At 44.7% G+C, this 23,070-nt stretch overlaps 1 protein-coding gene across 1 annotated transcript in view; it reads right to left on the bottom strand.

Annotated features, from left to right (window-relative positions):
* Window positions 1-5,561, bottom strand: part of ANO5 (anoctamin 5) — an 82,001-nt gene extending 76,440 nt beyond the window's left edge. Inside the window, exon 1 of the mRNA XM_048484587.1 lies at window positions 5,067-5,561. Within this exon, the coding sequence (XP_048340544.1) occupies window positions 5,067-5,130 (64 nt within the window). The 5' untranslated portion in view covers window positions 5,131-5,561. The remainder of the gene's footprint in view (window positions 1-5,066) is intronic.
* Between the last annotated feature and the right edge of the window lie 17,509 nt (window positions 5,562-23,070).

The following is a 23,070-nucleotide window of genomic DNA, read 5'->3' on the forward strand; positions in this document are numbered from 1 at the left end:
GCATCAGACTACATCAAGAAGCTGCAGAAATCCACAAACACTGAGACAGTTTCAGCAAAAAGGAAGAGTCTGAAAATCAACAAAACATGACTACCAGTATTAAAAAACATCAAAACCAAAACCCAGGGGACTTTTAAACATCATTCAACAATCCAACAGATACTATAAACTTCTTCCCCTTCCTACCGCTTCACCTCACTCCAATTTCTGAGATAAGTCACACACATTCAACCTACCACAACATACACATACACATGCAACTGTGAATGAAATCCCCCTGGATTAAAGGCAGTAGTGGGATCCAAAAATTTTAGTAACAGGTTTCCATGGTGGTGGGATTCAAACAGTGGCGTAGAGCCAATGGGGCTGGGCGGGGCATGACGGGGGTGTGGCTGGGCATTCCGGGGGTGGGGCATTGCTGGTTGGGGCTGTGGCAAGGACACAGCCGCTGGGCTGGTCCTTGGGCAGGAAACAAATGCACGCAGGCGCAGGCTGCCACGCACCTCCTGCTAGACTGCTTCAAGTTCTGCATGCTACTGCTGAGGAATGGAGGAGGGGCGTAACTAAGACAAAAATCATGTGGCAAAATCACCAATTAGTAACCCCCTCTCGGCACACACAAATAATTAGTAACCTACTCTCAGGAACCTGTGAGATCCCACTTCTGATTAAAGGATATACACCTCACCCTACCACCCCAGAGATGGATAGAACAAATACCCAACTACACAAAACATTCCACACTCTGCCACAAAGACATAGATGCAGGAAAAATGTTAGGAGCTAAAACAACCATATAGCCACACAGTTCAGAAAACCACACAGCCAATTCAGTGATTGTTTCAAACTGCTTTCTTGGCAGCAACCATTTACTGGCTATTCAAAAGGGGAGACTGCTTGAAATGGAGGTACAGTGGAACCTCAGTTTTCGTTGGTAATCCATTCGGCAGGAGCCGATGAAAACCGAAACTGACAAAAACCAAGACACCATTGGGCCACCTACCTTGCAGTCCTGGGTCGTCCTCTATTGACGTGGTTTTGAATGACAGCAGGCACCGAAAATTGACAAAAACCAAGGTAATCGATGAAAACCAAGTCAACTTTTTCACCCATGCAATTGATGAAAACTGAAACGAATGAAAAGCGAGGACGACAAAAACCAAGGTTCCACTGTAATGTATTTTTTCTCATGCAGTTTCTCCACCTATTGTTTTTACTCATACAGCAGACTAAATTTTACCATGGCGTGGTGCAGCTTGGGAGTGGCAATTTTGATAGGGAAGTGTTTCAGGGTTCAGGCATCTTATTTATTAATTTATGCATCTTGCCGCCTCCGGATTTGGATGGGCCTCTAAGTCTCCAGTTCTTTTTCATCCAAGTCCCTGAAGAGTCCTGCGGCACCTTAAAAGTAACTTTTACAGTGGTTGAGCATAAAACAGCTTGGAGTTGCAATTTTCATAGGCTCATTCCGCACATGCCGAATAATGCACTTTCAAACTGCTTTCAGTGCTCTTTTAAGCTGTGCGGAATAGCAAAATCCACTTGCAAACAGTTGCGGAAGTGGTTTGAAAACGCATTATTTTGCATGTGCAGAAGGGGCCTTAGGAAAATGGGCCTTGTGCATAGAAACCAGGGTTAGGTTGTCACCAAAAATATAACCAACATAACCTTTTTTACTGAGTACTTGGAATGACCTTTTTTTAAGTGCTGTCCCAAGCATTACACATTAAAATAAAATAAATTCTGGAGAACCATCCTCTTTCTCAAATGAGGAAGTGCAGAAAAAGGAAGGAACAATCAGAGGTTATTTATGGTTTGTTACATCTCCTTCACCATACCTACAACCACTCTCCCACCTGGCAGCATGAGCCATTAGAAAAAGCATAAACAGTATCGAAGCATCTTGTCATCATGAATAGTCCCCAGTCCAGTTAAGAACCATATTCTTCCCAGCAGCATTTTGTATTGTATTTTAATTATTTGTATTAGCTTTTAATTTTTGTAAGTCTTTCATTCCACTTGGGATCTTTGGCTGGTAACATATGAAACTGAAAGACTTTGGGTACTCCCAAGACACAAGTGAGAGGTTTAACTGTGCCCATTCAGGCCTTATCTAACAGTTGAAAAACAAAGGTAGAAGAACAAACAACATGCCCTATATAAAAAAGGCCCCAAACTTAATTATTGGCATAATTATAACTTGGCATAGTTGTTTAATACATCTCAAATAATACTGTAGGAACTCTCTGTAAACAAACACAATCATGTCATCTATTATATAAATATTAGCATCTATTTGATACAATATAGTTGATACATTGTATAATTGATAAAAGATACCATATATATATATGCACCACTGCTTATGGGTTATTACCCCTTTCCAGTCAACATCTTTTCAACTAACTTCGATCCAGCTGAATTATTCTGCCAGGAACAGCTAGCAAGTTGGGTAGATCTTTACCCTCTTCTTTCTTCCTTGTGGGAAAGATGCCACCATATTTTCACCAAGGCAATGGGCCATAACTGATTCTGAGTCAGCTAGGAAGGCATAATGCAGGCAGGTAACCTACTACAATCATTGTCGATAGCCTATGTATACTTGTGCATGTGTATTTCTGTACTATAAATATATTTAATAATATGTTTACAATATAATATCAGATGCCTTGTTTTGTTGTGAAAAGTAGTCTGTGGATTATGAATTAGTTGTGTTTTGTGAGCATTTTTCCCTGAATTCCAAATTTGTCACTTCACTTGAACTTAGGAATCATTTCTACCTAAGATTCTGGAGAAAGCTGCCAAACAATGCAGAGAGTACTTGGCTTGATAAAGAACATTATTCCAATCCAATGGAAGACAGTAGCTAATTTCCAAAATTAAAGCTGATATCCCAGACTGACACTATGTGAAAATATTTGTAATCCCTTAATATGAGGTGGATAAATTAAATCCAGAGATTTTTAAATTTAAAAAATATGTCTAGTTTTCCTATGATGTATCAAGAAATTCTTCTAAATCTTATTATGAGACTCAATTTTGCTTGGTATTGGAAGCAAAATATGGTACCTGACATGCAGGAGAGAGTGGAGAGTGTATATAATTATGAAGCTCACCATTCAGCTCCTGCATGGAGCTTCAATATGGATTCTTTGTGTTGGTGAGAATTTAGACCAGCCTCTTTGTCAATTCTTGTGGCAAATTAGAGGAAGCCCAAAACATGTTGCTGGGGTATCTTTCAGGTTAGAACTGGGTCAAGGATCTATTGAAGCTAAAGTGCGGCTTAAAGAATTCAAACACAGATTAAAGGTAACTTTTTTCAACAAAAAAAAGGATAGCCTACTCCATGAACTTAATAAAGTTCTATTCTCACTAGATGCAAGAAAAAAACAAGAAAATGCTCAACCTTGGCCTAACAAAGGACAGTGTATTAAAGGTTGGAAGAAGCAAATCTCTATTAACTATTAAGTAACATATAAAAGAATTACATTATTTCAATTCAATTTCACAAGCACAAAGATTATGCTCCATCCAATTCTCTGGAATTCTCCCACCTTTAAATATCCCAGCTTAATAGTCCCTCAGTATTGTAGAGCAATTTTTAACCCTGCACCTTCTGCAGTCTTATTTGAGCGATATTATAATCGGCCTTATTCAGATAGGCCCTGTCAATGCAATCTGAAAAAGGTTGACTCTCTGCCCCATGTGATTTTGGAATGATTTTGGCCCTCGTGATTTACGGATTTGCCCCTATCTTTTCATGATTAAAGATAATATAGTCCCCTATTTGTTGGTGGATAGAGATCCCAGGATTATGCTTGCTGTGGCTAAGTATCTCTCCACATATTTTCCTGAAAGAAATAAAAGCTCCCTATTTACAGTTCAATATATTCAGATCAAAGGAACTTGAAAGAAGGAAAGGAAGCCTGCCATTTTATACAAAGAGAAGTGTTCTTTGTCTTTTGATCACTTATGGACTTCTGTTATTAATCAAATTGCTGTTTCTAATGTATTGGTACATTCCCGATCGGTAATGTACTTTCTTACATAATTTCTAATGCATTTCTAATGTATTGGTAATGTACTTTCTACATAAAGTATTAGTTAAAAGGAAAATTTATTTTAGTTCTAGATATAAGAGGCTGATTACACTTACTTACTAGTAAGAGAAAACCACTCAGCACATATTCATTAGCCCAGTCTCATTGGAGTTTTTCCCCTGATATATTACTCAGATCTAGCATTTGGAAGAGTTCTGGGCCTAAATTTTAGCTAAAATGGCATTTGAAAGAGTTTATGGTCAAAGTTTTAGCTAAAATTAATCACGAATGCCAGTTTTATATCCCAGGAACCAACAAAGAATGAATTCTGGGCATGCCAGGGTGCAGCCCACTTTTACTTTCTCTTTGGGGAACAGATCTGCTTCTAGTACTTTGACATCATTGAAGTGCACTGTCATGCCCATACAGGATCTCTCTGAAGGCCGCTTCACCATGTATCTTCTTTATATGGAAAGGCCTTTCGCTAAGAAATAAAATGCATGTAGACTGACATGAGCACCTACACGTGTGGAAGTCCTTCCGATAGGATCTCTGAGCACCCATGCGGATTCGTAGTTTTCTGCGGGGACATCTGAAAGCGGCCTGGGTGGCGAAGTTGGTCGCCTTCCCAAGGTAGAGGGAGCCGCCCCTCTCCGCTGGCAGGAGAAAATTCCCTGGGCCTTCCTCTAGCCAGGGCGGGTCTCCTGTGGGCGCCTCCGCCTCCCCGGGTGGAAAAAGTGACCCTGCGGCGTTTCCTCCACCCAATACCGGGTAGCGAAATTCCTGGCCGCCAAGTCAAGAAGGCCGAGCGGGCCGGGCTTCGCCGCACCCCGCCCCGGCCGGCGGCACCGTTATGTTGGTCCCGGGCCTGGTGCCTGCCTTCAGCACCGGGACAGGGCGAGCCAAGGAAACCGCGGGGCAGGTTGAAGGGGAAGCCCGGGATTCCCTCGTTTTGCCCAACACCAGTGGAAGCCCTCCCAGGCGAGCCTCCCTTCTCCCGGCGCTTGGAAAGGCAGCCCAACTCACCATCGGTGGCCTGAGACATCTCGATGAGCGTCTCGCCGCCGTCTTTGCTCCCCAGCCGGTTCATGGCAGCCGCGGCAGAAGGCTTAGCAAAGAGCCCAGCTCCAAGATAGGCCGGGCAGCAGAAGGAGGCAGAGCAGGAGGGCACGCGCACGCCCCCACTCTTCTCTCCTCTCCCGCCGGCTCGCTCCTCCCTCGGCGATCTTCTTCCCTTCGGTGCCTGCGAATGTGCTCCGAGGCGTCGCCTTGCTGTTTAGTGCTTGGCAGCAGAACAAAACAAAACCCAGGAGTTCAGGGTCCGCTTATTTCATCAGGTTCCTGGAAGCCCAAGGAAAGGGGCATGGCGCGCTTCTGTCGGTGGAACTGAGGGGAGCGTTGGGTGGGGACGGGGGGAGAGCGGCTGCCCCAGAAAGGGAAGCCGCCTCCCTGGGGCCCTGGAATCTCAAGGAGGGAGAGGAAATTGGTGAGTCAGGGTCTATGCATGCTGACACACTTGGGGATCAGATGACTCGTGTGGATTACGTCACACAGCGGGGTGGTGGAGAGAAAGTGGCGCGCGGGTTCTCCCCCTTGGTCTGTTCTCCGCCTTTTTCCTGTTGAGTCTATCGGTGCAAGAAGCGATGGTGTGGCCGGGGTCACACCCCAGTTCTGCAACTCCAAAGGGAATTTGCCGACCAGCAACGCAACCGGGTGTTTCAACCCCCACTGACAGGCCTTCACAAAGTGAACATTTTCTCATTAGAAGCAATAAAGTGTACTATCGCGTGCGTCTTAGTCCGAATTAAAAAAAGACTGGCATAAACGGATTTCAGTGGGTGGACTGCCAGGTGGAAGGAGATGAATCGCACTTTTTTCTACTTTGGAGGGGAGCGTCAAAATGTGTATCCTGTCTTCTCATCACCCCTAGTTCTTTTTCAACCATGAAGACAGTGGAAGCCATTTACAAATTTTGAAAAGGCATATTTTGTACACAAAGTTGCGAGAAATACAGATCCCCTCACATTTTATTCTTATAGAACAGGGGTCCCCAAACTTTTTTAACAGGGGGCCAGTTCACTGTCCCTCAGACTGTTGGAGGGCCGGACTAAAAAAAAACTATGAACAAATTCCTATGCACAAATGATTGTAAAATGTTTGATTTCACCTTTCAGCCTTTCTGTCATGGCCTATTTTTAGAACAGTGACCAAAGTATGTCAAGTACAGGGTGGGCTCCAAATATTGTTGGGGAGGCTGTGGAATACCTTCCCCTGTAAAAAAAAAAAAGCAGAACTTTCCCAATGAAGCATTCCATCTAACCCAGGATCAGGTATCTTCCTGGGTTCTTTCCTCCCTAGCAGCCAGCGAGCGATTCACCAGCCTGGCTGATGCCAATGGGAGTGAGGCGGAACAGAAAGCCTGAGAGCAACACATGGAGTAGCCGAGAGGGAAGGGCGGAGCAGGAGTTGCCATGTGTAAGGTTTCCAACTCTGGGTCAGAAAATTCATGGAGATTTGGGGGTGCCATCATGTAATTGCAATCAACAGCCGTTGGGGCCGGTTCCTCCTCTCCCTCGAGCCCCCACTGCACATGAATGGAGCCATCGCCGCCATGCCTGGCGGGCCGGATAAATGCCTTCAGGGGGCCACATTTGGCCCCCGGGCCGTAGTTTGGGGACCCCTGTTATAGAATGTTAACATATGAAATGGGCTTTGCTGTAGGTCAATACTGTTCTAGAATTCAGATAATTACAGGGCATTCATCATTCGTGAGATCGTTGTGTTGTTGAGATTATATACTCAGTATTTTGCTTTGGTTGTGAAACATCTGAAGGCTTTTGCAACTTGGTTTCTGTTCAGACTGGATGAGGCATAGGGAGATCCATGATCACATTACTCCTCCTTTGTTAAAAGCTATGGAGGAGCAGCCCTGATTGCAACTGCAGTACTGGTGGAAAGAGGTAAACTATTTTCCCTATGCAAATCCTCCCTCTCCTAGCTATATACTGCTGTATGTTCTGCCCTTTAGAGAAAACAAGAAGTTCTGGAGAAGTGGAGTACAATTTGTAGCAGGAAAGATGAAGTATGGGAAGGGGGTTTATGCACAGCTTTCCTGACACCAGGGCCCAACTTAATGTGGAGGTTCCATGACTACTCATAAGGGGGAAAGAATGTGGAAATACAATTAAGGGATCTGTATGGATCTTGGACCCTTAGCATGTCATGGAAAGGTCTGTAAGAATTTTGCAAGAGAAACAGAATAAGGAGTGCATGATCTCAAAACAATCTTCAAATGAAAAATAAGTGGCAACAAGGAAGTACTTCCTAGTGCGGAAAATGAAAATTTAAAGCACTCTCTCCCCTCTCTCTCATGTATAGTCATCAACATATAATCTCTGCTGAACTCTGAAGCTTGCTAGAAGGTCTGAGACAAGTGTCTTTCTGTCAGTCTGACTTCCAAAGGTGGTTATAAATATAAAATGGAGACAATGACAACTCTGTATACCACCTGGAGCTCCCCGCAGGAAGGACAGGATAAATATTCAATAATAGATTATAGATGTGGCTGAGAGGAAAATTTCAACTAACTAAATAAATAGTTAATACAAGCACTGAAAAACCACAGCCGAAACATGTGTATTTCATGCAGCAATTTTCATCATGCATGGTTGCCACTTTATCTACAGGCTGATGTGCAACATAGTAACTCCCAGCCATGGCTATGTTTGCTCACTCATGAATCTATTTCCATCTTTATAAATGTAGGCAGTGTTGTATGAGCAGGCTCCTTTTAAATAAACTAGCACTCGTGGAAATGCATGGTTTCATTGTCACAAAAGCTGCTTCCACTCATGAATCAGAATGCAGGAAGTCACCATATTAAATGGAAATATTATCTACCCCAGTGGTTCCTAAAATGGTACCCAGAGTCACTGTTGGCATCCACCAAGTTTTTTTAAGAAGTCGGTGTGGCGTAATAGGGCTTTTGACTGACTGTTGGAGATTTGATTGGGTGAATAGATTTAGATTTTTTAAAGTGTTGCTCTGGCAGTAGTTATCACCACAACACAAAGTTACTGAAGTTAAACCATGGCAATCATTTTGTAGTTGGTTCCACCCATGGCAGCCATTTTGTTGCTATGTTCATCATGCCATGTCAGAATTCCAAATGTGTCCACAGGCTCAAAAAGACAGATTTCTATAGTCTGGAGTTCAGTTGTAATTCTGGGGGATCTCCAGGTATCACCTGGAGTAGGTCAACCCTGTCCTGGCAACAACCTCTGAGTAATTTAGTAACACAGTCTTCATGACTGAGCTAGGCCTGATTGTTTGCTACTGTTCAACAGCTGCCACCCTTTGAAACCCAGACTCAAATTGATTGATTGATTTTGGACCAGTCACACTCTTTCAGCCTAATCAACCTACCAGGGTTGTGCAGATAAAAAGGAGAAGAGGAGACTAATGTAAGCTGCTTTTGTCCTCACTGTGGACAAAGACCATAGTTTTTCAACATAGAGGCAGCAGGGCAGGAAGGGGGAGGGTGAAAGACAGAAAGCTTGAGACAGAGGGGCACATAAAGACAGGTTGGCTGTTGGGTGAGAAGGATATGTAACTCCAGGCTGGGAAATTCATGGAGATTTGAGAGGAGGAGTCTGGGAAGTGGAGTTTGAGGAGGGAAGGGATTTCAGAAGAATATAATGCCATAGGCTCCATTCTCCCCTGAGCCACACCCCTGAGCGTGGGGTGAGGGGGCACCTGGAGACCTAGTTGTCTCCGGGTGCCATTTCCCCTCGGTACACACATCTCTAATTCTCCAAAGTAGTTGTTTCCTACAGGGAAACTAGGGTTGCCAACCTCCAGATGAGGACTGAAGGTCACCTGGAATTACACTAGATGACAGAGGACAAAAATCATTTGGAGAGAAGGTGGACTCTATGAGGTTGCTTCCCTCCCCAAACTTCACTCTTCCAAAGCTCCACCACCAAATATCCAGGAATTTCCTAACCTGGAGCCAGCAGCCTAAGAAGAACTAATTTCTGTAGCTGGGAGATCCACTGTGATTTCAGGAGAACTGCTTGCCACCGCTTCTGCTGCTTGTGTGTGTGTGGGGGTGGTGGTGATGCAGGTGGATGGCTGGAAGCACCACTGCCACCACTGCTAATGTGGGAAGAGGAGTGGAAGCAGGTGGAGGGCAGGAGGATAATAACGGACAGAAAGAGAATGATGAGGTAGGGGGTCACAAAGAGAAGGAAAGTGACAGGCTTGAAGAGAAAGCAGTAAAGGGGATTGTAGGAGGGAGAAAGATTGAAAAACTTTGAAAAATTGAGAGAAGCAGGAAGTGGGGGAGGAAGCAAATATAGGGGAAATGAGATAACATCTCCCACAAGTTTATTGTGATTTTTCACTTGTCACTCAGAATTTCATAAACCTCAAAAGAATATTGCTAAATATTCCTAAAATGAAGAGTCATGCTAAACATACTATGAATCACTTTAACAGAGTTAACAGTACAATCCTAAGGATTTCTTTCTGGGAGTAAACTTCATTGAATAGAGCTGAGTAGGATTCTATGTAGACATACTTAAAATTGCTCAGTCTCAGCTTTAATGCAATTAAAACAGTATTAACATGTTCATGTCCTATGTGCATATCTTCTGTGGTAATAGCCCATCTTCCTGGATGAACATTGTTAGTACAAGTAATAGTGGTCAGGAAGTGACACATATGAAATACCCAGATTCATGCCTAATTTTAAGATTCACTTTTCACATGAAGGCTCCACAAAGGGGAAAAAACCTACACTTTCTTCACTGTGTAGTTTGCAACTAGAAACATAAATATAATTTTTAAATGGTAAAGAGTTTCCCACGAATCATCCCAGGCTAGTGACTATCTGGCTAATGAGAAACTTTGTGTATCCTGGTGTCAAAGTCACCATAGTTATCAGCAGCTGTGAAACTTAGGCTGATTCCGCATGGGCCAAAAACAGCAGTGTGAAAACGGTGTGAAAATGGTATAAAAGGGTTTAAAATGGTGTAAAAGGGTTTATACTGTTTTCACACCGTTTTCACACCGCTGTTTTTGGCCCATGCAGAATCAGCCTTAGCGAGGAACCAGCAAACTCATGGCCTGCTAAGATAAGTGACAAGTAGAATCATGTGACATGCTGCAATTTCTTTACAATTGCAACAAATAAGCAAAATCTTATCCCTATGTCTTATAACCAAAGTCTGGCCACCTTCCAAACAAGAAAAATCTGAAAAATTGGTACAGTTACAGGGATAGATTCTCAAATCTGCCAAATGCACCAGGTTTACTGAAAAAATCTGCCTTGTCATTTTTTACATCATTTATTCCCTGTCTTCCTCCCCAACAGTTTACAGCATTCTCCTCTCTTCTTCCATTTTATCCTTATGATAGTTCTATGAGGTAAGTTAGGTAGGCTGAATGTCTGTGACCAAAGTCACCCAACAAGCTTCCATGAATGACTGAGGATATGAACTGGTGTCATTTAAACACTAGTTCAGCACTTTCACACAGACTTTCAAAGAAAAAATGGGGGGTGCCTCTTTCAAAAGTGAATACTGCATGAACAGACATTGGAAAAAGAGACAGAGTTGTATGGCAATCCAAAATGGCAAAGGACAGGACACTGTAGTATAGTGGTGGCAAACCTATGGCACGGGTGCCAGAGGTGGCAGAGCCCTCTCTGTGGGCTCTCACGCACAGAATTCATCAGGTGGGAGGGGGGTGGAAAATCATCCCCCCCCCACACACACACACACATCTAGGCTGGCCTGGGTATGATCCTTTATCTGGGAGTAAGCTCAGTTGCTGGCAATGGGGCTTGCTTCTGAGTAAACCCTCCTAGGATCGTTATTCACCCATTTGAAGCGTTGCACGGTTGCTTCACTAAGCTTACTCCTGAGTAACGCGTGCCTCGGAGCCAACCGTTTTTTAAAAACTAAAACCTCAGTATTCAGGTTAAATTGCCTTGTTGGCACTTTGCAATAAATAAATGGGTTTTGGGTTGCAATTTGGGCACTCGGTTTCGAAAAGGTTCACCATCACAGCTGTAGCAGGACAGCAGTGAGCAGACGGAGGGCAACATCAGAGTGAAGGAGAGCAGTCAGGAAGGAAAGAAAGCTGGTGGGGGAAGGAGAAGTGGAGACAAGAGCAAGAGGGAGGGAGAAATGGGATTTTTCTTCCCCTGAAGTCCTTGTGGGACCCCCCTCTCTCTCGTCTCAGTAAACTGCCTAATGATTCCGGTTATCTATTTGTGTAAAGGATTCAATGGTGTTGATGAGCGGGACAGCCGCCTGGCCTTGACTGCATTCCATAACGCAGTGCGGCCCCAGGTGGCGGAGGAACTTGGACTAGACCGAGTCCCCCTGGCTAAGCCCATACCGAGTCCCCCTGGCTAAGCCCATACCGTTCACCCAAATGGACGGCAGTCCTCTCGGGGTCGAAGGACCGGCCCAGTTCAAAACGCAACCGGTCCTCCTCCGCTGCGCTGACCATTGGGAGAAAATTAGTTTTATTCTGGCGCCGGTGGCCAAACACTCCATAGTTCTGGGCATGCCGTGGTTGTTGTTGCATGAACCAAAATTCATTTGGAAAGAAAGGATCTTAGAATTCACTGACCCTCCCTGCGGAGAACACATGAATTGGGGGGAAAACTCACCTTCTCCTGAAATACCCTGGCTTCATCAGCGATGCACGCTCTAATTGCTCCCGATTCTACCGGCATTCCACCGGCTTACCAAGATTTAGCCAGAGTATTTCAGGAGCAAGAATGCGATCAATTGCCACCCCATAGAGACACTGACTGCAAAATGGAATCGTATTACAGCCAGAGCAACTGCCCAAAAGGTAGAATCTACGCATGAGTCCCAATGAGGAGAAGGAACTTCGTGCCTTCTTAGACAAGAACCTCGCTCGTGGGTTCATACGGCGGGCTACCAAACACACACATGCTGCTCCTGTATTGTTTGTTAAAAAAAAAAGGATGGGTCTTTAAGGCTCTGCACGGATTACCGAGGACTCAATGCGGTTTCCCTGTCCAATAAATACCCTTTGCCATTAATCAAGGACCTTTTAGATGCATTGGGCAAGGGACGCATTTTTACTAAGTTGGACTTAAGAGAAGCTTACTACAGGGTCAGGATTGCGGAAGGCTATGAACATTTGACTGCATTTAACACGAAATTTGGACAGTATGAATACTTAATAATGCCATTCGGGTTAAGTGGGGCCCCCGGAGCTTTTATGGCCCTTATCAGCGACGTTCTCCCTGATTTATTACACAAGGGAGTAGTGGTGTACTTAGATGGCGTTTTAATTTATTCACAAAGCATGGAAGAGCATGAAGCATTGGTTCGGGAAGTATTGAAACGCTTGCTCAACAACTCCCTCTTTGCCAAACTTTCTAAATGTTGTTTCCACCAAACCTCTATCGACTATTTGGGTTACCGGATCTCTCCGAGGGGCTAAAAATGGATCCTGCTAAGATTGGCCGCCAGTCCTCCAATGGCCTGCCCCTACCAATCGAAAGGAACTCCAATCTTTCCTAGGGTTTTGCTAATTTCTATCGTGGACTTTATACCCCAATTAAGCTGAACTGACTCTCCCACTCACAGACCTCTTTCACAGCACTAAGGGTAAAGATCCACAGGCTGCCAAGCCGGGGCCCCTTTCCTGGTCTAAAGAATGTCAGACAGCCTTTCAGCTTTTAAAATCAGCTTTACTACCGAACCTATCCTGAAACACCCTGACCCAGATCTTCCGTTTGTGGTTCCGCGTGGATGCCTCGGACAAAGCGCTTGGAGCAGCCCTGTTGCAGAGAAATAAAGATGATAGGCTGGTTCCGTGTGCTTATTTATCAAAGAAATTCTCGGTGCTGAGCTCAACTGGACTGTAGGGGATAAAGAGACTGCGGCCATCAAAGTAGCACTTTCACTTGGCGCCACTGGCTGGAGGGGCTAAACACTCCCTTTCAAGTTTGGTCGGATCACAAGAACTTGGCGCCCTCTCCACCCCCCCCCTCAAGATGTCCATCAAAACAACTCCGTTGGGCGATTTCTTTTCTCGTTTCTCTTTCACTGTCCATTTTTCCCCCGGAAAAACCAATAAACTGGCTGATGCGCTCTCGCCTGCCGAGGAGGGGTGGAGCTGCCTTCACGGGATATTCAGCGCACTGTTCTCTCCCCCTCCCAATTGGGGCTGGCTGTCACTTTCGATCTCAGGCGTCCCACTCCTCCTTCTCTACCCATTCCCAGCCTGGTCTCTCCTTTCCTCACGAGAACTTCGAGGCGGGGCTGCGCGAGCCACCAGCGGATGAAGGTGACTCCCAATTACGCCTGGAGACTGTTGTTTGACGGCGTGCTGTTTGTTGATGCGTGCCTCCCCTCCGTAAGCAGGTTCTCGAGGCCTGTCATGATGCCCGCTTCGGCTGGACATTTTGGCTTCCTAAAACTCTGCATTTGGCCCGCCCGTCAATTTTGGTGGCGCGCGATACGCAAGGACATTGAGACGGATATTAAAGGTTGCTCTGTTTGTGCAGAAGCCAAAACCGTTCAGGAAAACCCCATGGTCTGTTGAAGCCTCTCCCGGTGGCCTCCAGCCCTGGGAAGTCATCTCCATGGATTTTATTACGGATTTGCCAGAAAGTCAAGGCAACACGGTCTTGTGGGTGGTGGTGGACTTATTTTCTAAACAAGCCCATTTCATCCCATGTGCTTCCATCCCCTCCGCTCCCTAAGTTAAGCGGCGTCTGTTCATTCAGCATATTTATCGTCTACACTCCGCCCCTGTTAAGGTGGTCTCCGACAGCGGGCCCCAATTCATTTCAAAGTTCTGGAAAGCTTTTCTGGGTTTGTTGGGGGCCGCCCCGGCAATTGCCGCCCCCTACCACGTTCAAAGTGACGGTGAGTCAGAGAGAGCGAACAGAACCCTGGAGCAGTATTTTACGTTGTTACACCAACTACCACCAAGACAATTGGTGCGAGTTAATTCCGTTTGCAGAATACGCCTATAATAATGCGGTTCATAGCAGTACAAAAAAAACCCTTCAAAATTGTGTCTGGTCGATCCTTCCCTCCGTTGCCGCAACTACCTGCGGAAGCGTTGAGTCCTCCGGAGTTTCAACAGTGGATTTCATCTCTGGCCGAGGGTGGAAAATGGTCCAGACCGCCTTTACAGCAGGCTAAAGACTCCCAAAAACTTCAGCGGATAAGCACGCTCGGACTTCCCTTTGCGTGTGAAGCCTGGGTGTATTTGTCTACCAAAATCTCAGAGGCGTGCATAAATTTTTCAAAACTGGGCAAAAGATTAGGTGGGACCTTTTCAGATTACTAAAGTGATTAATGATGTCACTGCCCGATTGGACTTGCCTAATTCTCTAAGTAATATCCATCCTGTCTTCCATTTCCAGTTTGCTCAAGGAGGCTCCGTTTCCGATGCCTAACGACCACGCCCGGAGAGACCCCACCGACTATAATTGATGGCCACAAGCATTACGAAATTGACGCCATCCTGGACTCTCGTTTTAATCGCAAACGCTTGCAATATTTAGTCTCTTGGGTGGGATATTCCTCTGGGTATAATCAATGGGTTTATTCCGAAAATATTGACGCCCCTACCCTCATTTCTGCTTTCCATCGCACCTTTCCGCACAAACCTGGGGGGGAGAAGTCTTTTTTAAGGGAGGCAGAGTGTAAAGGATTCAATGGTGTTGATGAGCGGGACAGCTGCCTGGCCTTGACTGCATTCCATAACCCGGGCGATGGGCCAGCATCTGCGGCGGAGACTCTGGCGGAGACCTTATCTCTGCGAGAGAGATGAGAACTCCGTTCCCATGGGAATCCGGGAGGGGGGATGGGATGGACCGAGTTATAACCTGTGCTTCTGGCGGGAGACTTTATTCCTGCCACGTCGTGTACGTGAGCTTTCTAGGATGTCTGAATAAACGGTCTTTTACACCAAAAAAGCCTTTTATTTCTGCTTCTATGGAATTCCTTACATTTGTCTTCCATGGATATCTATGAATTCTTTTTAAGCAATGTTACATTTAGTATTTATGAGACCTTCTGTTTCATATGTCCTCTAAACCATTTCAATCCGTTAATCTGCATTCTTGTGCATGTGTAAAGTGCATCACACTGCAGCTGCCTCAGGCCAACCTTGTGGAATTTTCAAGGGAAGAGATATTGAGAGGTGATTTGCCATTGCCCTCTTCTGGATGGGGACCCTGGTGGTCTCCCATCTAAATATTGGACTGTGCTGATCCTGCTTAACTTCTAAGATCTGACCAGATTGGCCTAGCCTGAACCATCCAAGTCAGAGCACCTCCATTTATACCATTGTATATTAAAAAGATTTGAGCTAGAGCATTTAACAGGTTTGTCTTTCAAATGGTTCATAATACATATTTTTCCAAATATATTCCATGTCTCCTTTAAATGTCAGCACAAACAGAAAATAGGATACATAAAGGAGAACTTGAGTCTGAAAAGCACTAACATTGAAAGTTAATTACTTCCAGTTCTATGAAATCCAATTTTTGTAATCTGTATTTTTTTAAAAAAAATCTATTTACAGTTTTAAATACAGATGTGGCTTTTTGCAAGATTCAGACCCTAATTAGAATGTCTCCTCCAGAGAACAAGTCAAGAATGCCAGTAGTTGTATTTGAGTTGTTGGTTTCATGATTATATGGGATCCACTTAGAGCTTCACCACTTCTAAAGAAATAGTTGATCTAGAATTCCAAGCAAGTTGAACTATTGATAGTTTGTGCTTGGTTGCTATATATGACCCAATGGTATTATTTGCACAGTGGCTTTGAATAGAGTTCCAGCAGAAGGACTGTCACCAACTGTTGTGGGTTTTCTGGGCTGTGTGGTTGTGGTATGATAGTTTTTGCTCTTAACATTTTGCCTGCAACTATGGGTGGCATGTTCAGAGGCATGTCACATGACATACCCATGAAGATGAAAGCCATGGATGCAGGTGAAATGTTAAAAGCAAAAACTACAGGCCACAGCTACACAGCCCAGAAAACCCACAACACCCAGATGATTCTGGCTGTGACAGCCTTCAACAATACAAAAAAACCTACAACTTAAAGAAAGCTGAAGGAAGTTCTCTGGGAGTTCTTTAGAAAGGCAATGTGTGTGTGTGTTTGTGTGTGTTATACATACAGCAACATGAGTACACCCTCCCCAGGCTTTTCAGTCCTTGATTCATAGTTCTCACATGTGGAGTAAGTCTTTCTAATGAGACATAAGAAGGGCACAAAGAACTTATTCCTTGTTGCGGAAAAATCTCATACAGGGCCTGGGGACAGGAAGGCCTGCAAGCTGTTGGTATAAAGCAGTGGTTCTCAACCTTCCTAATGCCGCGACCCTTTAAAACAGTTCCTCATGTTGTGGTGACCCCCAACCATAAAATTGGTATATATAAAATATAAAAAGACCATTTTCCGATGGTCTTAGGTGACCCCTGTGAAAGGGTCGTTCAACCCCCAAAGGGGTCGCGACCCATAGGTTGAGATCCGCTGGTAAAAAGGGTTTGGAGTTTATTTAAATTAATCAACCAAAGTTGGGACTATTACTCTTACAAACCAAATATGTTCAACCAGTCAAAAAAGAAAGAACAGCATTCTGTTCATTTTTTAAAATATGGGTTGTGTCATCCCTCCCTCCCAACTTTTAACTATGTTGTAGTTTTACCAGATCTGCTTTCTTATGGACATTTTACCCTGTCTTTGCTTCCAGTGCTTTTTAAGGTATCCACATTTGTTGTTTGTTTTCTTAACTTTACCCCACATTTCTCCCCAACTGGGAGACGAAATCCAGCTTACACCATACTCTTACGTTCCATTTTAACTTCACAATAATCCTGTGAAGTGGTTAATGCTGAGTGTGCTGAACTGGCCCAAGGTCACCTAATAAACTTCCATGGCAGAGTGGTTATCTGAGCTGTGTTGTCCAAATTCTAGTCTGACACTATAGTCACTGCACTACATTGGTTCTCAGTGACATCAGCCAGCACCATTCTCTAATTGACCACTTTCCAGATTCTCTCCGGTTTATCTCCAATATTTCCCAACCTCCTTTGCTCTTTTTTTAAAGAATGCAGTCAAAACATATCTGCATGTCTTCTGGATGAGAAGGTGTGCATGTCAACGGTACTTCCCACAGTGGTGCCATTTTCCTTTGTTTAGCCCCTTGCAACTATCATTTCCCCCGCTGCTGTACTGGCTGACTTTCTTTTTAAAAAAAGACAATTACCATAGCAGTATATTGCACTAACACTGTAACAATTCACTGCCAAAATTTACTTATTATTCTGAACAGACAGACAGAGAGACAGACAGAGAGACAGACAGACACACACACACACAGAGAGAGAGAGAGATCTTATTATTGCAGAGAGCGAAAGAAAAACATTCAAGTAGCTTTTGTTCATATTCCTGGAAAGGAATAAGGAGAACCTGCAAAACAGATGGAATGGGATAAGAATTCACTGCTCAACAGACTGTTCACATTCTCCATTGACACTGTAATGCTTCTGCATTCCAGGAGCAATGAAAGCAACACTGAGCATCTTCACTGTGTGGATACAGCCCTACTATTTTCTCCTGCATAATAATTAACCAGATGGTTGGGTTAGAATATTATGCAACTGTATTTCATACAGCAACATAGTAAACAAGCTGCAACTTGCAACTTGGAAACTTATGCTTCTCAATATTATCATATGAGAAAGTTCTCTCTTTTTTTTACTCCTCATATATCTCAAGTGAGCCTAATTTAAGTAGGTTATTTCTAAATTACATCTGACTCTCAAATTACACTCTGACTCTCAAACTGTTATACTAGGTAAACTGTGTTGGTCTCTGAAGGGTGACTGGACTCAAATCTAGTTCTGCAAGTGCTATCACATTACTTTTGCTGTTTTCCATTAATCTTTTATCTCATTATATTCATTATATCTTATATCTTATCTTATATCTCATTCTGGTTCTGTCCCTGGAGTACCGATAGGTACAGACAATGCAATGTTCTACAAAACTAGGGGAAACCCCAGGTTTGATTTTAAAAAATCCTCCCAACATTAGAGTTTTTAAAACAAGAAACAATCAAACTAAAGAAGCATTGTCAGTGCTTGTGCAGTGTAGTAGTCAAGCAATGTGGTGTTGCAAGATCCTTATTCTGTTCCCCAAGCAAACTGTTTCTGGTGCCCTGTGCCCGGCCAAAGCACAGTGGGAGAATCACAAGCAAGGCTCAACAGTTCGAACAAAAGGTTTAATAATTAGAAGAATGGAGACCCTAACTCCTTCCAGGGTCTGCCTAAAAGAAAGTACTTGCTTGACTGGACAATAGAAGCTGTAGACTTTTGTTCTTTCTTTGACTGCTTCCAGGAAAGTCCACTTCTTTAAGATTTTTAAGTCTTTATCTGGCTACTATTCTCTGTAAACCTCAACTTTATACTCTCTTTACACCTTTGATGTGACAAAATACTGCTGCTTCCTAACTCCCTGGACACCTGCACTGAACTGAACTGACTAAACAGGGGGATTACAGGGTAATAAAGAAAGACTGCCTCATGGGAAACTTCTTAAAGGGACAGGGGCTAACTAAAATTCCCTTCCTTTGGAGACTATACAGAGGACTAAACCCATGCTATCTATGGGAAACTGACACAATAATGAAAATAATAAAGGCTTCTGTGGGGGCATGACAATCCTGATTGCCAGTTTCGGAACTGTGTAGCAACTGCAATAAACATTGCTAAGTGTGTGGGAGTGAAGGCAGCTGCCAGCAGTAGTGGGGTAGGAATGAAGAAAAGGTAGGGTAAAATCAGGCTAGACTATTGCAACTCGCTTTACACAGGCCTTCCCTTGCGTCTGATTCGGAAACTAAAACTGGTCCAGAATGCGGCGGCCCGTCTGCTCACAGGGGGTGCCGCTAGAGACCATATTTCACCTGTGTTGCGCCACCTGCACTGGTTACCGGTTGAATTCCGAATTCCGAATTCCAAGGTGCTGGTATTGACCTTTAAGGCCTTGCGCAGCCTGGGACCTCCGTACCTACGGGACCGCCTTGCCCCATATGTCCCAAATCGGCCTCTGCGTTCAGCAGAGGCCAACTTACTGGTGATCCCTGGCCCCTCAATGATGCAGCGGGCCTCCACCTGGGCCAGAGTCTTTACAGCTCTGGCCCCTGCCTGGTGGAATGCTCTACCTCCAGCTACGCGGGCCCTGCGGGATCTTAATGATTTCCGCAGGGGCCTGCAAGACGGAGCTGTTCCGCCGGGCTTTTGGGGAGCCCAGCCGCTGATGGCTCCCCCACTCTTTTATGTCATCTATGGACCCTGCTGCCCTTTCCCCTTCCTCCTTCCTCTAAGGGGATTTAGTGATTGGACGCCATCGATATATTTGATGTTGGAACGCTGCATTTTAATGGGGTGGTTTTAACAATATAGAGCTATCATTTAATGTTTATTTATATTTGATATTGTTGATTTTACTGTGCTCTATTTATTGTTTGTTCACCGCCCTGAGCCCTTCGGGGGAGGGCGGCTTATAAATACAACAATAAATAAATAAATAAATCTGCTTTCTCCTCCCTTCATTCCTTCATCTTCACACAGGACAGAAGGCAAATAGGGTTTGTTCCCAGATTTCACTGTATGGCATTGGTGGGTAAGGAGGGGAGATGACTGTGGTCTATAGGGCATCTACGGCTCTCACCAGCTGTTTTGTTTTTTCCAATTCTGAATGCAAATTCCTGAAGCTGGAGACTTGTGACAGAGTAGTGATTGTGTTGGTGTTCTGCCTTCCCTGCTGCTCAACAATCTCCTTGCCTGAGCTGATGGAGTCAGTCTCAGATTTGTCACTGAGTATCCAAAGTTTATTGTCCTTGGAGACTTCAATGTTCATGCTGAGGCCAGCCTGACAGTAGTGGTTCAGGACTTCATGGTTGCTTTGAGATCTATGGGGATGTCCCAAAACATTCTGACTCAGCCTTTATGTGTAATGGTTCTTGATCTCAAGCTGCACTGGTTTGATCAACTATGTCCAAGAGGTATCTCTTCAGAACAGTGTAGTTCCAATTGCTGTGAAAGAGGTGTTTGTGAAACCCCTCTTGAAAATGGCCTTCTTGTACCCAAATTAGACAGATAATTAGCACTTAAAACCAGGAATTTGATTTTTGAGCAAGGTGTTCAAGCAGGTAAGGTGTTGAGCAAGGTGTTCAAGCAGGTAAGGTGTTGAGCAAGGTGTTCAAGCAGGCTGCACTATTACAGGAAGTCTTGGATTATCTAGATTCAGCTTTGTCACTCCAACCATTGCTGGTAGAATGACAAGTGAATACCTGTTGATTCAATACCATGTGAATATGGTAGCCTCTGGAGAGGCTAACTGAGTTGAGAGTGGGGGGAAGGTACCATGCCTTGGTGTTTCCACTCTTTGGGCGTTTCCCCACTCTCCCCTATCCCCCCTATGCCACGCGCTGCTCTCAGCACGCAGCATCCCTGGCGCGCGCCCAGGCGTCCCCACGACCCCGCGCTCTGCGCTGGTCATCAAAAGGCGCCCTTAGCAAGAGCGCCAGGGATGCCGCGCGCCGAGGGGGTGTGACAGCGGCAGCATCGGGGTGGCTGCGCTGTCGCCGCCCCTCTCGTGGGAAGTGCTGGGGGACCCCGCGCTACTCTCCTCAAGTAGCGCGGGGCTTGAGGTAAGTGGGGAAAGGCCCTTTCTTAGCTGATCAATTCCAGAAGATGGTGCAGATGGACTGCAGGTCAGCTTCATGGTATTTATTCTGTGGGGCCCCACAGGACTCTTTCTTGTCCCCCATTCTATTTGACATGTATATGAAACCACTGAGAAATTGCCACACCAAAATGCCACTAATATGTGGGTAATTCCTAAATCTATTAATAGCTTAGGCAGTTGAGTCTTTGGAGGTCCTGAACAGGTCCCTTGAGAAGATAATGAATTGGAGGAGGATGTGTCAACTGATGTTCAAACACATGGCTGAGATGTTGTTAATCAATGGCAAAGCTACTTGGGGGCTGAGGAATCAGTTTGCCTTGAAGGAAAATGCACTCAAGATGAAGGAGCAGGTTCATAGTTTGGGTATGCTGCTGTCTCCTGGTCTGCAGCTGGAAGCTCAGGTAGGAGCAGCAGTGGCGTAGTGGTTAAAAGCAGGTGCATTCTAATCTGGAGGAAGCAGGGTTGATTCCCCGCTCTGCCAGTTGAGCTGTGGAGGCTTATCTGGGGAATTCAGATTAGCCTGTGCACTCCAATACATGCCAGCTGGGTGGCCCTGGCCGGGCTAGTCACAGCTTTTCGGAGCTCTCTCAACCCCACCCACCTCACAGGGTGTTTGTTGTGAAGGGGGAAGGGAAAGGAGATTGTAAACGCCTTTGAGTCTCCTACAGGAGAGAAAGGGGGGATATAAATCCAAACTCCTCTTCTTCTTCTTTCTGGCATATATTGCCTTTGGTTAGCTTTTCCTAATATGCCAGCACAGTCAGCCCAACCATTAGATAAACCTAGGTGATCACCTAGGGTGCTAGAGCTGGAGGGTGCCAAAAGGCCACAACACCTGATGGATAGACTGTCTTTTCCATAACATCACAATTGGCCACAGCAAGCTATACCAGTGTACTTAGGTAGGGTTGGACTGGAAGCTAAAAATGACCTTGGTAAAGGCTAAAGGTAAGTGGTCCACTCCAGTCCATCCCAGTTTTGCCATGCCAAAAGAGGGAGACAGGAGAAGCAAAAGCCCAGTAACAAAGAATCCCAGCGGGTGTGAGAAAGAGCAGACATAGCAGGAAAGAGCAAATGCAGGAGACCCGGATCAACACTGACCTTACAGGAGTTCCTGGCTACTTACTCTTTCCAGCTGTCCTCTTTTCCCTGTAGTACCAGTGGCTGCTTCCCTGACTCCTGTGTCCCACCATCTCCACTGTCCTCAGCCTGCCCAGTATAGGTGTTCCAGACCCCCACCAGTAGCAAAGGATCCCCCACTTTGCAGCCTTTCCTCCTGGTGTCATTCAGCCAGCTGGCAGGGAAACTTACTAGCAGTAAATTTAGCCCTTGTTCTCTGTTGACAGCAACATGGCGATATCACTTCCTTCACTAATCTGGACATTGTGTTCTATGCTCTGACCCAGGTTAAATCATATCGTGCCTTTGTTGACAGGTTTTTGAACAATCTGTTTCCAGGAACAATTCAAAGTGTTGATTCTCATCTGTTTAGGTTCTGAAAGGCTTGGACCTGGCATACTTGAAGATCCATCTCCCCCCATATTGTTCATGTTCGATGAAGACAGCTCTGCAAGTTTGGACATTGTGGGGGAGGGACTATACAGTGCTCTGTGTGAATGTGTTATCTTTTTAATGAATGGAATGCCCTCTTGATCTAGCTTGAGAGTTTCTCTCTGACATTCTGCTTCTTGCTTGCCTTGAAAGCCCCTTGCTGGAGTTGCCATACAGTGGTTGTGACACCCAAGCACATACTTTTATTATGTTTTATGCTGATTTGCTTTTATTGTATGCTTGGGGTTTTTTTTCAATTGTTGTGAGTTGCCTTGAACAGAGCTGGAGATGTGGCAAGCATATGTTCTAAACAAATAAATAAACAAGTTGCAGGGATGGTAAGAAAAGAACTGTACTTTCTCCTGTCTTCTTTTCAGTCCCTTAAGACAAAAGAATATGGACTATACCAAGGCTACAATTATCTATCCTGTCCTCACCACCACATTCCCTGGCTTTCCACACTAAATCTCCAGGAATTTCTCAGCCCAGATTTGTCAGCAACAACTTATTATGAAGTCCTTTAGGCTCATAAAAATCTTTGACTGCCATTCTCTTCACATGCCAGTTAATGCTAGCAATCCACCAACCCCTTCGATACATGATAACATAAATCATTCCTTTTCTTAAAAAAAAAAGAATAGCCATATCATGTGTGCTGTGCTGTGATGGCAACAATATGAATCAAAGCCAACAGACAGCATTC

The sequence above is a fragment of the Sphaerodactylus townsendi genome, linkage group LG02, assembly GCF_021028975.2.
Source record: "Sphaerodactylus townsendi isolate TG3544 linkage group LG02, MPM_Stown_v2.3, whole genome shotgun sequence".
NCBI classification, from domain to species: domain Eukaryota; kingdom Metazoa; phylum Chordata; class Lepidosauria; order Squamata; family Sphaerodactylidae; genus Sphaerodactylus; species Sphaerodactylus townsendi.